The sequence below is a fragment of the Zootoca vivipara genome, chromosome 9, assembly GCF_965207765.1.
Source record: "Zootoca vivipara chromosome 9, rZooViv2.hap1.1, whole genome shotgun sequence".
NCBI lineage: Eukaryota > Metazoa > Chordata > Lepidosauria > Squamata > Lacertidae > Zootoca > Zootoca vivipara.
The window spans coordinates 826,514-843,598 of NC_142592.1; the positions used below are offsets into that span (position 1 = coordinate 826,514).

At 43.4% G+C, this 17,085-nt stretch overlaps 1 protein-coding gene across 5 annotated transcripts; it reads left to right on the plus strand.

Annotated features, from left to right (window-relative positions):
- The first annotated feature begins 115 nt into the window (after positions 1-115).
- DCLRE1C (DNA cross-link repair 1C) lies at positions 116-16,688 on the plus strand. 5 transcript variants are annotated; one of them, XM_088652292.1, is made up of 14 exons: positions 116-585; positions 2,473-2,524; positions 3,333-3,417; positions 4,406-4,465; positions 5,250-5,305; positions 6,505-6,606; positions 7,054-7,126; positions 9,038-9,178; positions 9,333-9,434; positions 11,197-11,333; positions 12,150-12,204; positions 13,723-13,811; positions 14,403-14,503; positions 15,422-16,688. In XM_088652292.1, the coding sequence occupies exons 2-14, from the start codon at positions 2,478-2,480 to the stop codon at positions 16,429-16,431; spliced, it is 2,058 nt and encodes a 685-aa protein (XP_088508418.1). In that variant the 5' UTR covers positions 116-585; positions 2,473-2,477; the 3' UTR covers positions 16,432-16,688. The 5 variants fall into 5 exon arrangements, with proteins under 5 accessions (XP_088508418.1, XP_088508419.1, XP_034983241.2 ...); XM_088652293.1 differs by having other exon boundaries at positions 4,406-4,460; XM_035127350.3 differs by having other exon boundaries at positions 116-247.
- The last annotated feature ends 397 nt before the right edge of the window (positions 16,689-17,085 follow it).

The following is a 17,085-nucleotide window of genomic DNA, read 5'->3' on the forward strand; positions in this document are numbered from 1 at the left end:
TCCTTTTCTGACCAATGGGGGCGGCGGCGCGGAAAAGAGCCTGGCGGAAGTGGCGGCGGCGGCGGAAGAGCCGGAAGGTAGCTCGGCAGGACATTTCCGGCCGCCCCGAAGCCCCGTTGCTTTGGGTCCGGCCGCGCCATGAGCAGCTTCGGCGGGAGGATGCGCGAGTATCCCCGGCTCTCCATCGACCGCTTCGACCGCGAGAACCTCCGCGCCAGAGCCTATTTCCTGTCTCACTGCCACAAAGGTTCGGTCTCGGCGGCTCCCACGCGGCGCTTCTTGCCCTCTTGCTCCTGCTCCTTCCCCGTTTCGTGAAGCTTCCCCCGAGGAGTTCATCCTCTTCCTTCTTGCAAGGGGCGGCTGCTACTGCGCATGCGCCTCCTCCTCCCGTCCTCACAACAACCCTGCGAGGGAGGCTCGGCTGAGCGGCAGCGATTGGCCCAAAGTCACAGCCAGGGAGCCGAGGGAAGGCGAACCCCGCTCTCCCCCGGGGCCTCGCCCAGCATTCCAACCACTACACCTCACAGTCGCTTGCCTTATGCTGACCCTTCAAAATCCTTCCAGCCAGTGTTGGTCAACACCGAAGTAGGGAGTGCTTTGCTTTGGTTTTACTATCCATTATTATTATTATTATTACCGTATTACTATCCACTGCCGGGGCTTAGCACCGGGAAACAAGACGCACAGAGACAAGTGTTTCTGAGCATGCACCGAGTGTCATCCATCTCAGGACTGCCCCCTTCATTATTTTCAAAAGGTGCTGCCTGCCCAGTTGAAACCAGCTGCTGGGAAAACTTTCCTGGCAAATCTGGTCCTGGACATGCTCCGCCTCCTAATCTACGTCTGCCCCTGTTTACACCCCAGGGCCCCTGTCCCTCAGCAGTAAGAGGAGAATCATAGAATCATAGAATCATAGAATCATAGAGTTGGAAGAGACCACAAGGGTCATCCAGTCCAAATCCCTGCCAATCAGGAAACACCATCAACGCATTCCTGACAGATGGCTGTTAAGCCTCCGCTTAAAGACCTCCAAAGAAGGAGACTCTACCACACTCCTTGGCAGCAAATTCAACTGTCAAACAGCTCTTACTGTCAGGAAGTTCTTCCTAATGTTTATAATGTTTAGGTGGAATCTTCTTTCTTGTAGCTTGAATCCATTGCTCCGTGTCCGCTTCTCATATTTGAACATGGCTATCATATCACCCCTTAACCTTCTCTTCTCCAGGCTAAACATACCCAGCTCCCTAAGCCATTCCTCATAAGGCATCGTTTCCAGGCCTTTGACCATTTTGGTTGCCCTCCTCTGGACACGTTCCAGCTTTTCAGTATCCTTCTTGAACTGTGGTGCCCAGAACTGGACACAGTACTCCAGGTGAGGTCTGACCGGAGCAGAATACAGTGGTACTATTACTTCCCTTGATCTAGATGCTATACTCCTATTGATACAGCCCAGAATTGCATTGGCTTTTTTAGCTGCTGCATCACACTGCTGACTCATGTCAAGTTTGTGGTCTACCAGGACTCCTAGATCCGTTTCACATGTACTGCTCTCAAGCCAGGTGTCACCCATCCTGTATTTGTGCCTTTCACCCCACCCCCACCCCAAAGTGTAGTACTTTACATTTCTCCTTGTTAAAATTCATCCTGTTTGCTTTGGCCCAGTTGTCTAATCTGTTAAGGTCATTTTGAAGTGTGATCTTGTCCTCTGGGGTATTAGCCACCCCTCCCAATTTGGTGTCATCTGCAAACTTGATCAGGATGCCCTCAAGCCCATCATCCAAGTAATTGATATAAAGATGTTGAATAAGACTGGGCCCAAGACAGAACCCTGTAGCACCCCACTAGTCACTACTCTCCAGGATGAAGAGGAGCCATTTGGGTTCGGTCAGCCAGCCAGTTACAAATCCACTGAATGGTAGCATTGTCTAGCCCACATTTTACCAGCTTCTTTACAAGAATATCATGGGGCACCTTGTCAAAGGCCTTGCTGAAATCAAGATAGGCTACATCCACAGCATTCCCTTCATCCTTGTGCAGTGGCTCTGTCTGTCCAGCTCCTGAAAATTGCAAGTGCTGGGGCTACATTCAAGGGATATCGCATAAAGTCAAAACATTTGGGGTTTAATGACAGGTGCGCTTGATAAACTCTACCCCCCCATGCACTCCCCCATTTTAATATTATTATTTTTAATTCCCAAGTGCATAAAGCTGAACCCGCAGAAGTAATGTTCATAAGTGGAGAGTTCTCTTTAAGGGCTTGCATTGCACATTTCAGGAGAAGGAGGTGTTCTAATTCGCGCTATTTCCTTAGCAACTGTTTTAGAAGATTCTGGGATAGGAGCATGATTTAACCCTGCTTCTCACCATGTTGACGCTTGTGTCTGTCCTTCTGGCTTGTACTGAGGCCCAAGACTGTTCTTAGCACGGTGGAGTTCTAAAATAATCTTCCTCTTTTAATGTGTTAATATTTAGATCACATGAAAGGCCTGAGAGCTCCTTCCCTGAAAAGAAGACTGGCATGCAGGTAATGAAAAGGGAGACAGACATGTGCACATATGTGTGTGAGAAAAGGTGGTGAGTGAAGGGTCAAGAAAGCGCCTGCACCTTCTCAGGCTGATCTGCTTAAGGATGAAAAGAAACTTGTTTTTATTTTAAACATGGAAGTTTAGCTTCTCATATTCTGCAACTAAATAAAGTAATCTGTAATTTATAAAATGACCATAGTATACACGCCCTTTTGCTATGTTTGTTACCTGAGTTCTTAGCATTCTGTCTGGGTCCTTAGCAAAAACTACAGTTTCACTTCCATTTCTCCCATGTGGATAAGTGTAGCTCAGATTCTAAGCGTTTCTCCCTCCCCTTTCCTGCCCAGTTCTTAAGTGTAGTTTTAGGATTCATTTATCTATGCATATTTCACCCTGCACTTTCTGCAGTGCATATTTTTACACGCCCTGGGAATTGTAGCCAACCTTCTCTATTTGCCCATATCTCAGCTAATGCAGGGAAGGTGCTGGAATGTGGGACTCAAATCTTGGAAGATGAGTCATTTGGGTAGAGGCAAAATTGTCTAGCTAGCAAGTGTGTGATGTCAGATGGGTGTCTTCTGTCTGTAGGCAGGGGAAGAGACTAAAGGGCATATAATACAGCAAATGATGCCTGGGATTGCTTACTTCTCCCTCTTTAAGTCACAGACACCTTTGCCATATCACAGACTTGCTCGTTGAAGGAGTTTGCAAGGAGGCTGGGAACTACTTTTTGTTGTTTGATTTTTTGGATATTGGACAACCGCCATTTGCTTTTTTCTGAGACATGTATCTCTTTTTTCTTCAAAGCTTAAAAGTTCGCTTGTATTGCTCACCAGTAACAAAGGAATTGCTGCTAACTAATCCACGGTATAAATTTTGGGAAAATCACATTGTAAGTTACCTCTTTTCATGTGTACTAGATGTAAACAGACACTATTAATGCATCTTAAAGCTGTTATAACTAGCAAAAGGTGTCAGCAAAAGGTGAAGCTGCCACAATCCTAGAACAGGCATCCCCAAACTTGGTCCTCCAGATGTTTTGGGACTACAACTCCCATCATCCTTAGCTAACAGGACCAGTGGTCAGGGATGATGGGGATTGTGGTCCCAAAACATCTGGAGGACCGAGTTTGCCTATGCCTGTCCTAGGGGGTGAAGTCCGTTTAAACTGTGTTGTAGTCGTCATCTTTAATTTTAGTATGTCTACTCTGAGTAAAACTTAATACCACCCTAAGCTTTACTTCGTTCACCTATGAAATACAAAGGCCTCAGGTGTATCCTGGGACTTTCTTCCTTTCTTTAGACTGTTCAGTCTCAGGCTCTCCCTGCCCTGGCATAGCCACAGTAGGAGATGGTGGCTCAGGTCTCTTAATGCAGAGAGAACTCCATTAGCATTTCACCCGCTATTACTTTGATTCTCAAGCTCCTGTCTGATCTCTTGTCTGATACACGGTATGTTCCAGACTTTTTGTGGCGCTTCTGTTGGTGCAGAACAGAGGATTATTAGGCTGCAAATAAATTGTGGAACATGACTCGAAAAGGAAGTAACTTGGTGGGAAAAATTGTTTTTTTGAATGAGTCATATTTCTTCCTTTACTTGCAAGAAGTACCCATTAATAGTTGTTTTTCGTAGATCTGAGGCCCCTCAAGTGGGCACCACCATGTCCTCAGGCATTCTGTGGGGCCCACAACAGTTTCTTAGACTTCCATACAGGTTTCTTAGATTTTGACGTGCCCCCAGGCTCCAGACCCCCCAGGCCCCAGTCTTACCTTCCTCATGCCATTAAAAACATCCATTTTGTATATGCTGTAAAAACAGTTCTCATCACCTATAATGTGCCTCTGTACATTTGTTTGTTTGTTTTGTCTGTCTCCTGTAGGTTTCCATTGAAGTTGAAACTCCAACACAGATTTCTCTGGTTGATGAAGCATCTGGTGAGGTAGTCAGTTATGTTGGCTGTTTAACATTTTAATATTTCACCTGCTCTGAAATTCCAATTTTGGCCAACAAAATGGAAACTTGTCTATTTTACTTTCTTCCCCTGCCTTGTTTGCCCCAATTTCCTCTCTTTTTTTATACTGTACTTTGAAGTCTTCGGGTTTCTCCTCTTTTCTGCATCTTTATAATAAAAGTATATGCTAAAAGCATATGGCACAAGAACCCATGCCGCGTAGATTAAGGGCAGGCAACTTCTAGCCCGGGCACCTTATTGGCAGGAGTTTTTCAGGCACCACTGATCAGTTGGTGGTCTGTGCCTGCACAGCTCTCAGGACTTCCCCAGGGCTGATGATCAGCAGATTGTCAGCACTAGGGAAGCACTGGACACCGTCTTGGCAGCACCGTTTGAATTCACAGAGCAAGGGCAAAAGTGAGTTGTTGTGACATCAGGCGACTGACAGGTCAGCAACCTGTGTGCCTCCCCACCGCCTGTTATACCTGGGGAGAGGAAGATGTACGGAGATAAGGACTGGATCCATTGGCCAGATTCCCATCCCTGATATAAATGAAAGTTGGGGCAGAGCAAGAGTCTGTGACTGCTCTCTCCTCCCACCCCCAGGCCACGGGGTCCTATCCCCAGATGCCTTGTATGCACAATGTTCTGTTTCCCACCTCCGTGTCTTCACTCTGCACGGCAGCCAGGCAAAAAACTATTCATTCCAAAGTTAACATGAAACGAGACAATGTCTGTGTGTCTTCCTTCCTTCCTTTGTGTCTCTTTCCAGAAAGAAGATTTAGTTGTAACACTTCTGCCAGCCGGCCATTGTCCAGGATCAGTTATGTATGCATTTTTCTTGCCTTCAGATAATTAATGGAAATCAATATGAAAAATCTATGTCACAGTGGGTTGTGGTTCTATAAGAATTAAACTGCAGTTACAGTAGTTTATTTTGGATTTGTTCACCAAAGACTTACTTCCCCCCACTTCCTGTTCCTGGTTATGGGCATCAGGGCCTATTAAAGGGGTGCCTTGGTCTCATACACTGTGCCCAAGCAAAATTGCAGTTTGCATTCATATTTGTTACTATTTATTAATGAGTTGGTCTTTCGGCATAACAACGAATCAAACACAGTACAAAAGAAGATTTAAAAAACAATAAAAACAAAATAAACTAACGGTTGGCAATGCCAGTTGAACCAGCAGCAGGTTGCAGAATGGGAGACTGGGAGTTATAGGGGGGTTTAATTTCTCTTTTGCCATCCTTTTCTGGTGGGTATTCTGAACCAAAAATTGAAGGCAGGATTTGAGGCTGTTTCTGTAATTAAGACAGAATCTCATCAGTGTTAGCTGCAGTTAATGCTAATGCTGATGGGAAATGAAATTGCACTTACAGCTTGGGTGAACAGGGCCTTGGTTTTTTTGTTTTTTTGTGTGAGAACTGGGGAGAGCCACAAGAGTGAATGTGCACAGTCACAAGCGTGATTAAGATAATTGGGGCACTACATATGCACCTGTTTACCGGTGAAACTCGGAAAATTAGAATATCGTCGGAAAGTGCATTTATTTCAGTAACGCAACTTAAAAGGTGAAACCAATATATGAGATAGATGCATGACATGCAAAGCAAGATATGTCAAGCCTTTATTTGTTGTAATTGTAATTATTTGTCATTAGGCGAGTCAATTATAAATGGAATGTAATTCATGAAATGTAATAGCGATATTTATTTTTGTATTATTGTAACTATTTGTTTTATTACTGTGGAATTTCCAAAAGAAATCATTTGTAAAAATTAAAAGAAAAATAAAGAATAATAAGTTGCATTACTGAAATAAATGCACTTTTCGACGATACTCTAATTTTCCGATTTTCACCTGTATATGCCTCATCGTCCTGCTATGTGCAATCGTCTGCCGCCCAAGTTTCTTAGCCGAAAACCAGTGCCGTAGCCCACTCTCCTGGCTTTCACCATTCCATGGTTCCGAAACCCAGCAAAATCCCCAATGCTGAAACTGACAGCGGTGCCTTTTCTCGTGCAGGTTTCTCTTCCAAGGTGAAAGTGGCAATGTGTTGTACACTGGGGATTTCAGACTTGCCAAGGGAGAAGTGGCCAGAATGGAACTTTTGCATTCAGGGAGCAGGTAATGGATTGTGGACTTTTCTGGTTTGGCTTCGTTGCCCTTTGACCTTCCTAACGGGATTAGAGGGTCGGGTGCATGACAGGCAGGTCCCTGTTATATTAACCGTTTGCAGGTAACTGGTATGCTTTGCACGTGAAAACCAGTAGAACACATGGACCCTGCATGCAAACCTCTTAAACCTTTAGAGAGCAGTCACAGCTTTGGCTCAGGAGCTGACAGAAAGGAAAGCCTTAGCACTTGCATATTGCCTTCCACGGCCACAGTGTGCTGTGGAGATTTGGGCCCTGCTTTGATAGGAAGGCTGCTTGGTTTCTTCTAGGTGCATTCATTTGTGAAGGCAAATGTCACCCTTTGGGTGCCAACAGAAATATGAGTATATTGCTGAGTAACACGTGACTGATAGTGCTATGCCAAGCACAATCATAGTATTGAATTTCTCTCTTACAGAGTGAAAGACATCCAGAGTGTGTATTTGGATACTACTTTCTGCGATCCCAAGTATTATCAGATCCCAAGCAGGGTAAGTAAAAATTGAAGGAAGAGATTTTTTTAAACAAACCAAAAACCCAACATGCATTTTGCTTGCTTGGCCAGAATTCCGCTTGGGACTTTTAGCAGCCAACTTTTCAATGAATCCTGGGAACTGTAGTTTATTAGAGGTGCTGAGCGTTGGTAGGAGAACCCTGTTCTCATAGGGCTACAGTTCCCAGAGGGGTTTAACAATCCCTCTTCCCAAGGAACTCTTTTGAGTAGTGAATTTTGGAGTGTGGAAACATCTTCCAGCAATGCCTGCCCTAGGAGTAGGAACTTCTCCAGGACTTCCTGTCTGCCCACCCCACCCCGGAGTCTCTCCATAGGCCACACCCCTCACCAGACCTGCCCATGCCCTCCTGGAGTGCTTTGACCTGACTGAAACGTTGTCTTGAACTGTGCTGATGCCTATTTCTCAGCTGGATGAAGGACAGAGAGAAGGGCCAGAAGGTAGGGAGAAACATTTGACTTGTGTGTGCCTCTGGCCCTTCCCACTGCTGGTATGTGGACCTTGAAGCCCCCCCCCCCAATGTGGAAGGGCAGCCCTTGGCCAAAAGAGGCTCCCTACTCTGCCTGCACAAAGTGCTTGGTTTTAGTGGCCAAGGATCAGTTGTGGGCTCAACAGAACGCAAATCCGTTTAGATCTGCTATACAGGTGAAAGTCGGAAAATTAGAATATCGTCGAAAAGTGTATTTATTTCAGTAATGCAACTTACTATTTTTTATTTTTATTTTTATTTTTACAAATTCTTTCTTTTGGAAATTTCACAGTAATAAAACAAATAGTTACAATAATACAAAAATAAACAAAAATAAACATCGCTATTATATTTGTGTCAGCCCCTTCTGTCAAGAGTTTGGGTGTAACCTTGGATGGCTCCCTTTCCATGGAGGCACAGGTTGCAACCACAGCCAAGGTGGCATTTTTCCATCTTCGCCGCATTAAGCAGTTGGTCCCCTACCTCTCTCAACCTGATCTGGCCACAGTGATCCATGTGATGGTCACCTCTAGGCTTGATTATTGTAACTCGCTCTACGCGGGGCTGCCCTCAAAACTGATCCAGAAACTCCAGCGGGTGCAGAATGCTGTGGCGAGGCTCCTTACGGGGTCCCGGCCGCGGGATCACATCCAGTGCTTTACCAACTGCACTGGCTCCCGGTGGAATACAGGATCAGGTTTAAGGTGCTGGTTTTGACCTTTAAAGCCTTATGCGGCTTAGGACCCTCGTACCTACAGGACCGCCTCTCCCGGTATGACCCACAGAGGACATTAAGGTCCACAAATAATAACATATTGGAGATCCCGAGTCACAAGGTGGTTAGGCTGGCCTCGACCAGGGCCAGGGCCTTCTCAGTACTGGCCCCGACCTAGTGGAATGCTCTGTCCCAGGAGACTAGGGCCCTGCAGGATTTGTCATCTTTTCGTGGGGCCTGCAAGACAGAGCTGTTCCATTTGGCCTTCGGACTGACGCAGTCTGACCCCACGGTTACCCTCCCCTAAGGTTTTATTTCATAATGGTTTTATCTTATTCGTAGATTTTTAATTTTAAAATTGAATTTTAACATTGTATTAATCTGCGTTTTCACTGAATTGTTTCTTTTATACTTGTGTTGATATTATTTGTTGTTAGCCGCCCTGAGCCCGGTCTTGACTGGGAAGGGCGGGGTATAAATAAAAATTATTATTATTATTATTATTTCATTAATTACATTTCATTTATAATTGACCCGCCTAACAACAAATAATTACAATTACAACAAATAAAGGCTTGACATATCTTGCTTTGCATTTCATGGATCTATCTCATATATTCACCTTTTAAATTGTGTTACTAAAATAAATGCAATTTTCCGACTTTCACCTGCATGTAAATGCCCTGCGATCTTTTTCCTTCAACAGGAAGAATGTATGAAAGGCATATTAGAGTTAGTGCAAAGCTGGATCACACTCAGTCCTTATCACGTGGTGTGGCTGAACTGCAAAGCAGCTTATGGATATGAGTATTTGTTCACAAATCTCAGTGAGGAGCTTGGAGTTAAGGTAAGATTGTTGTTCTGAATGCAACCCCTTTCTGAGTGGAGCATAAACATGATCCCTCCTCCTCACCGCAAGGCAAATTCCTTAGGAAGGAGAAGCTTGCTCTCTCTTTTCTCAGTCTAGAACAGCACTAATAATGGCAAACTTAATTTCCTAGGTCCACGTGAACAAATTGGAAATGTTTAAAAACATGCCAGAAATCCTCCACCACATCACCTCCAGTCGGCACACTCAGATTCATGCCTGTCGCCATCCAAGGGTGCGTATCTGCCAGCAATTGACACCCCTCCCTTGGGTGTTAAGTGCTAGAGCCCCTGGGGGCTCCATGTTAAAGAAGAGTCTGGCTTTGAAGAAACCAGGAAATGTTTGGCCAAAGCAGCTTTAATATTCTTATTTTGGGGGGAAGGTTTACTTTCCCATGGCTTTTCTAAAATGACTATTCACAGTGCCATAAAATGCACTAAACCAGGCATCCCCAAACTGTGGCCCTCCAGATTTTTTGGTCTACACTTCCCATGATCCCTAGCTAACAGGACCAGTGGTCAGGGAAGATGGGAACTGTAGTCCAAAACATCTGGAGGGCTGATGTTTGGGGATGCCTGCACTAAACCAAAATAAAACTAAAGCACGGATGAGATGACAGTAAAGTATCACTTTTAAAAACCCACCAAGGAAGCTGTTAGACTTTCCGGCCCCTGAAAACACCGCTTTGAAGGTCAGGCCTGGGTTGGCTGAGTGGAAGGGCTGTAGCTCAGGGACAGCACACAAGCTCTGCAGGTCAACCTCTGGCACATCTGGGTAGAGCTGCCTGCTGCCTGAAATGCCAGAGAGCTGCTTCCACTCTGAGTGAGGTGGAGCAGTAGTCTGACTTCTTGTAAGGCCCCTTGCTGTGTACCTTCAAGGGGACGGTATTCCAGGAAGCGGATGCCACCTCTGAACAGCTACTCCTGAGCCCCAGCTGATCCCAGAGGAATCCCAGAGGAAACTTCAAGGAGGAATGTGTTAGTGGAAAAGTACCTTGCAATGTGCAGGATCCAGGCTGCTTAAGGGCTTAGCGATGCTACTCAGCACCTCCAATCGAGCCCAAAAGCACATCAGGAGTATTCAAAGCATGCTCAGTGCCAAGAGCATAGAGAGAAGCTACATTTATTCATAGCTGTGATACTAAGTGCCAGTCTAGGGTACTAGTGGGGAGGGGGGAGGAGTGCTGGGCTCCCCTCATTGTGCGATGCAAAGACCTCCCTCCACTCCAATTTTAGATGCACGAAAGAACAAACATGGCTGCCCAATAGAGCTCTTCATGGTCCTTATACTGTATGAAGCCTCTAACCCTCAGAGCACAAAGGCATCTAGGTGACTTTGCATCTGTTTGAAACAGGTTTTATGTATGTAGTTTTAATTCTCTCAGGGTTTAATTGTATTTTAATGCTTGAATTTTCTGTTTTTAGCAGTTCTTGTTTTTACAGTGGTGCCTCGCTTAACGAATGCCCTGCTTAACGAAATTTCCGCTTAACGAAAGGATTTTTCGAGCGAGCTTGCCTCGCTAGACGAATGCGTTTTACGAAAAATTCGTCTAGCGAATCGTGGTTTCCCATAGGAATGCATTGAAATTCAATTAATGCGTTCCTATGGGCAAAAATTTTTTTTAAAAAAAATTCAATGCATTCCTATGGGATTTGCTAGACGAATTTTTCGCTATAAGAAAAGACCCGTGGAACGAATTAATTTCGTCTAGCGAGGCACCACTGTATCTGTAAGCTGCCTTGAGTCTTCTCAGTGGAAAAGGTGGGGTATAAATGAAGATGTTATAATATTAGAATAATATAAGAACTCTGGTGCTCTGTCTCCACTAGGTGGGCAGTCTGTGCACAGGAGGCAGCCAGTATTGGGGGGGGGGGTCATTTCCCACAGGGAAAAGAGAAAGGTGGTAGGTAGAAGAATTTGCAAAGTTGCATTAGGTATTGAAAAAAGGACGTGCTTGATCGGCCTGGGTGCTACAGTTAACGCTGTCTCTATGATAGGACGATGAAATGTTCCGAGGAAACAGGTTGCCTTGTGGTGTGATTTCTCAGAATGGAAAGCGGTTGCACATAATTAGCGTCAAGCCGTCCACAATGTGGTTTGGAGAGAGGGCAAGGAAAACGAATGTAATAGTGAGGTGAGTACTCTTTTCAATTTTATTTTTTTTAAAAAAATTCTCAAACAGTCCAGAGCATGGAGCAGCTACTGCTGTCAGACCCCATTCAAGGTGTTGCTGCTAGTAAATAAAACACTAAATGACCTAATTGGGAATGCAGGAGACAGCTTTTTCCCTTCCAGAGGAGGATCAGGCAGTCCCAACCCACACTCAAGTGAAACTCAAGGGAACTTTTATTTGGGAGAGGATAGGTACATTTAGGTAAAACCTTGTATAGTTTTTCTTTCACTTTGATTATTGTATATAGTTTGCTTGGATTTTATGTTGATAGCTGCCCTGGCCATAGCTGTCAAGTTCTCCCTTTTTTTAAAGGGAAATTCCCTTATGCTGATGAGGCTTCCTCGCAAGAAAAGGGAAAACTTGACAGCTATGGCCCTGGCACACATGGCAGAATATAGATCAATAACGGTATCTTTATGTAGGTGTGCAGCATGACTCTGCAACTGAAAAAGGTCCCTATAGGGTCTTGCAATGATGAGTAATAAGGTGGTCCCTGCCCTCCGACATGATCTAAAACACATGACACAAAACAAAAGCGGGGGAAGAACCAGCCTTGGGCACGAGTTTTAAAGTTCTTCTCGAGTGTTTTCCCTGCCCTTAAAGGCTTGCAGGAACCAGGCGCCTTTAGCTGCTCCTTCTCTGGCCTGTGGGTGGGGCCTGGATGGCCTCCCACTTTCTGTGATATTCTTCCAGGGAGGCAGGACATCAATTTTTATATGTGATTAAGGTGCTGATGCTGTTCACATATTGATAATTTAATTTCTGGTTTCTGCTTAGGACTGGGGAGAGTTCATACAGAGCTTGCTTTTCCTTCCACTCTTCTTACAGTGAGGTATGTATAGTATTTGTTTTTGTAAAATAAACCCCTTTTATAATATACAGAGCAGCCTTTATAAGATTTTATATTTATATTTTGTAGCCTTTATACTAGGATGCACTTTGGGGTTAGTAAAAGTACAATAATGATTATTTATTCATCTTTAGGAAGCGCATTAAAGCTGCTACATGTTACCTTGGTAATCCTGCTAACATCCCTTTGAGGTCAGCTGGTATGTTCTCTATTTTATAGGCAAGGACTGAGGTTGAGGAGGGTGTAGCATGTCTAGGGAAGCCCCTCTTTTCTCTCATAGCTGACAAGAGACTTGAACCAGAAACTTTGCAGCTTGCTGTCTTCGACTCAGCCCTGAGGCTCCACAACTTGAAATAGGCAAAGGGAACCAAGCATTAATAAACGTCCCATTTGATATCCATGGGATTGAGAGGAAAAGAACAAAACCAAAACTCTCTTAGATGGAGGATGAATGATGACCTGTTGGATGACAAGAGAATAGTAGGAAAAACAAAGAAGATCTTAAAGGACTATTTTCACTGGAATTTACACAAAGAAACCGGACTTGACATGGTGTGGGATGCAAGCGAAGCAGTAATGAAAGGCTTTTTAATACACACACAAAAAAACTTCCTGAAGAAAAAGACAGAGAAAAAGAAAGAGGAAATCTTGACTCATCTCATGGAGAATGAAAAGAAATTAATTTCGAGACCTGAGGATGAACGGATTAAGAATAATTTTAAAATGCTTCAGACACAGTTTTGCATCAAAATGCAATGAATAAAATTAAAATAGGGGATGAAGTGACGGAAGATCCAAAGGAAATAAGGAAAGCCTTTCAAAAAAATTATAAAGGTTTGTATAGAAAGAAGGAGGATATGAGGAAGATAAAAGATTATTTGGAAAACCATAAAATGAGACAAATTCCAGAAGAGAGAAGGAAACAATTAAATGCACCAATAACAATACAGGAAATGCAAAATGCAATAAAAAGAATGAAACAAGGGAAATCCCCAGGACCGGATGGGCTTACGGCGAAATATTATAAGACTCTTAAGTGGACAACTAGCACCAGTACTTGCGGAGGTGATGAACAATATTTTGACAGGAGGAAAGATTGCAAATACTTGGAAAGAGGCATGTATAACATTGATTCCAAAGCAGGACACAGATGGCTTAGATGTCAAGAATTATAGGCCAATATCGTTACTGAATAATGATTATAAACTTTTTGATATAATTGCGAAACGGTTGAAAGAGATTTTAAATAAGATAATTCATAAAGATCAAGCAAGGTTCATTCCTTGTCGACAATTAAAAGATAATGTGAGGCAGATTATTAATAGAATATTTGGAGACCAGGATTGATAAACCTGCGGTGTTAATGTTTATAGATGCAGAAAAATCTTTGTAAAAAGAAAAAAAAAAGCTCTCCAAGCAGTGGCAAATCACAGCACAAAAAGGACTGCAAGCAATGTTTAAATGCAGAAAATTAATTCCTCCTCCAATCCTATTTTGTAGATTCAGGATTTCTTGAGCTACATTCGCCCGGTGAATGTGTATCCCAATGTAATTCCAGTAGGTGTGACAGAAGACAAACTTATGGAAATGTAAGTTTCTGTCTTTTTGTCTCTGGCTCTTTGCTACAATGATGTTTCTAAGTAGTGTTAGACGCTGCCTTGTATGAGCTATTTATCTGTTATGCCCACTGAAACTGCTCAATTGAGAAAGATTTACTCCTTGTAGTAATTTTCCATCTTTGCTCTGCATAGTAAAACAACATGCTGGCATTGCTCATATTCACAAGTGAAAGCCATCTTCATTAGGAAAGCAGCATCCTGGTGTTTCTGCTGTCTGGTAACATCAGGGAGAGGAGCTTAGGCTCTAGATAAAGAAGTATGTGTTTATGCTTTTATTGTTTAAATTGGTTTTATATAGATCTATTTTTATGACACAACCATACTTTTAGGGAAGTATTGTACAGTAGTAATTCATTTATCTTGGGCCTGGGTTGGGCATTTCCCCCCCTCTTCCATAATTATAAGTCCGACAAAGTACTTCTGGTTATCTTAGCAGGGTTGTTGTTGGTTTTCCCCCCCCATTGAACACCTGAATTTTTGTAATGTGATCTGAATTTGCTGAAAATAAAAGAGGAACTAATGAATGTTTCAGCTACAAAATTCTGTATTGCTTCTTCTCAGTTTAAAGCCATTATGTACATCATACAACAAAAATAACGAGCTGAAATATAAACCACTTGGAGCACTGAAGAGAACCAAACCCTCAGAAATAACAGACACAGGTAAGAGAAAGGCGAGTTTTTCTCTCTTCAGTCAGAGGGAGATGGCAAAGGAAAGGACTCCTGCGGTTTTGAAGCAATAAATCATGTTTATTGCATGATTATGTCATCTCTCTAATGAACTTCCGGTACTACATTTTTTAATTTCACTTGCATCTCACCCTTCTTCTAAGCAACTCAACATGGCATGCATAGTTGCTGTCCACCCTCCAGCTTACATTCCTAACACCCCCGTGGGACTTAGCTTAGACTAAGTGAACATGACTAACCTTAGGTCACCTAGTTACAGGTAGGTAGCCGTGTTGGTCTGCCGTAGTCGGAACAAAATAAAAAATTCCTTCCAGTAGCACCTTAGAGACCAACTAAGCTCATACCAATGACAAACTTAGTTGGTCTCTTAGGTGCTACTGGAAGGAATTTATTTAGTTTATTTCAACTTAGGTCACCCAGTAAACTTCGTGGCTTTAAGTAGGGATTTTGCTCAGGGTTCCCAAGTCCTAGTCTGAAATTCTCCACTTGTACAAATTATCTCCCATAAGGGTGGCTCAAGTGTTACAGCGGCTTCCAGCAAGTTGTCACCCTGGTTAGATTGGAGTCCAACAGTCCAGACATCGGTTTACAGCCTCAAGAGGCTGCTCTGCTGATTCAAGTGTGCAAGCGAATCCTGGGCTGCCCATTCAGATGAGGGAATTGTACCCAAAAGCAGACCAATGGTAAATCTCTCTGCATGTAGAAAATAGCTGGGAGAAGTTAGGCAACCTGTTCTTTCACGGCTGTGGTTTAGAAGTCTCCCCCCCCCAAAAAAAAACGCTTGGAAGTTTTATAATCCATATAATCTATGATGGTAAGGCATTTGGAGATTGTCTTCACTTCAAGTCATCTTGCTACCTTCTCATGTTCCTGGGTTTTTTGTCTTGACAGATTGTGGGAGTGATGATCTCTTTGATACAGAATTGATTCCTATAAAATACAAGATTCCAAAACTTCTCCCAGAAATGACAGCATCTGAAAATAAGCCCCTTCCTGATAACCATCAAGATGACAGCGACAAAACAAGTTATAGGGCAACTTCCATGCCAGCCCCTTTGAAGGTAGATTTCATAGAGTGTGAGGAATCCAACGGCGAGGATGACGATGAGGAGGAAGAATTGGAGAAAGACATGGTTCTAGATGAACTTCTACCACCCAGTGCAGAGTCTGCCACTGTGTTGCCGAATCCAGGACTGGTCTGTTCAGAGCCCACTTGCAAACAAAATGAGGACCTGCAGAAGTGTATTCTGGAAGTGCCAAAGTGGGATGCCTACTTTAAGCGACATGTGGAAGACACAGATACCTCTGAACACGAGGACTATGCTCTAGCTCCCACAGATTCTAGTGAGCCTCAGTCCTCCAACCTGTTCAGCGATAATGAGGATTTTAGTGATTCTACTCACATCTCCTCCCAAAACTCTTCTCAGTCAACGCACATATCTGAACAAGGTAGCCAAGGGTGGGACAGTCAGGCAGATACTGTGCTCATTTCCCCACAAGAGCAAAAGACTTTTGAGTTCAGCCCTTTAAAGAGAGGAGCAGAGCGAGCAATGCTTTATGCATCTTGTTTCCCCGCTGGGGAAAACCGGACAGACATGCAGAGTTGCAAGGCTTTGTCTCACAGTACACCTTCTACAAACAGTATTAAGTCGGAACGCCAAGGCAGAGCTCAGGAGGCGAGTGCAGCAGCAGCACCTACGTTGACGCCAAGTGTGCAGGCTGAATCAACTCCAGAAAGGAGCAAACAAGAGAGTTCAGGGCTGCTCAAGCCTGAGGACCAACTAGAGTCTCAGAGCTCTTCTGACTTTGAAATCCCCTCTACCCCTGAGACAGAGGTTCCTAAACCAGACCAGCTGTGCAGCCTGTACAAGAAGCTGGCAGCAGGGGAAAGTCTACACTGATCGGGAAACAAAAAGAGCTATCAACTTTTTTCTGTCATGAATGAATGATGTTATTCCTCAAATCATGTATTTTGACACTTGACCATGTGCCATTTGAATTTTTGCTTTTGTAACTTCTGGTTTTAATACTGAAAATACAAACTATGATTCTGTTTTTATAGGAAGTTGCTTCATTCACACTGAAATTGGAATTTAATAGAACCATTTGCACTCTGAATTTTAGGGTTCTACAATAAAAGTGAAATTTGATAATATGACCTTGGCAATCCTTTTGGAAACCATGGCTTTAGAGTCTGCTTGGATTTTAGTTTCTCTTTTCTGTGATCATTCGAACACTTTCTAATACAGATACCACTAAAACTTTCTATAACCTACACAATGTTTTCAACTCTCCCTAGTCTTTTTTTACCAGCAGAACAAAGCTGCCATTAGTTAAAATTCTCCCTTTTCCTTAAGGTCTGTTAATCTGTTCTTTGCTTCAACTATTAGTCCAAAACCAGTAGCACCTTCATATACATTTCACTGCTTTGGGGCCAACCTGTGTTCACAAAGGACACTACCGTACCATTTTGAAAATAAAAACTATAGCGCAAATGGGGAGGCAAGAAAAGGTTTTTTTTTTTTAAAAAAAGAAAAGACTGGTTGCTGTAACAG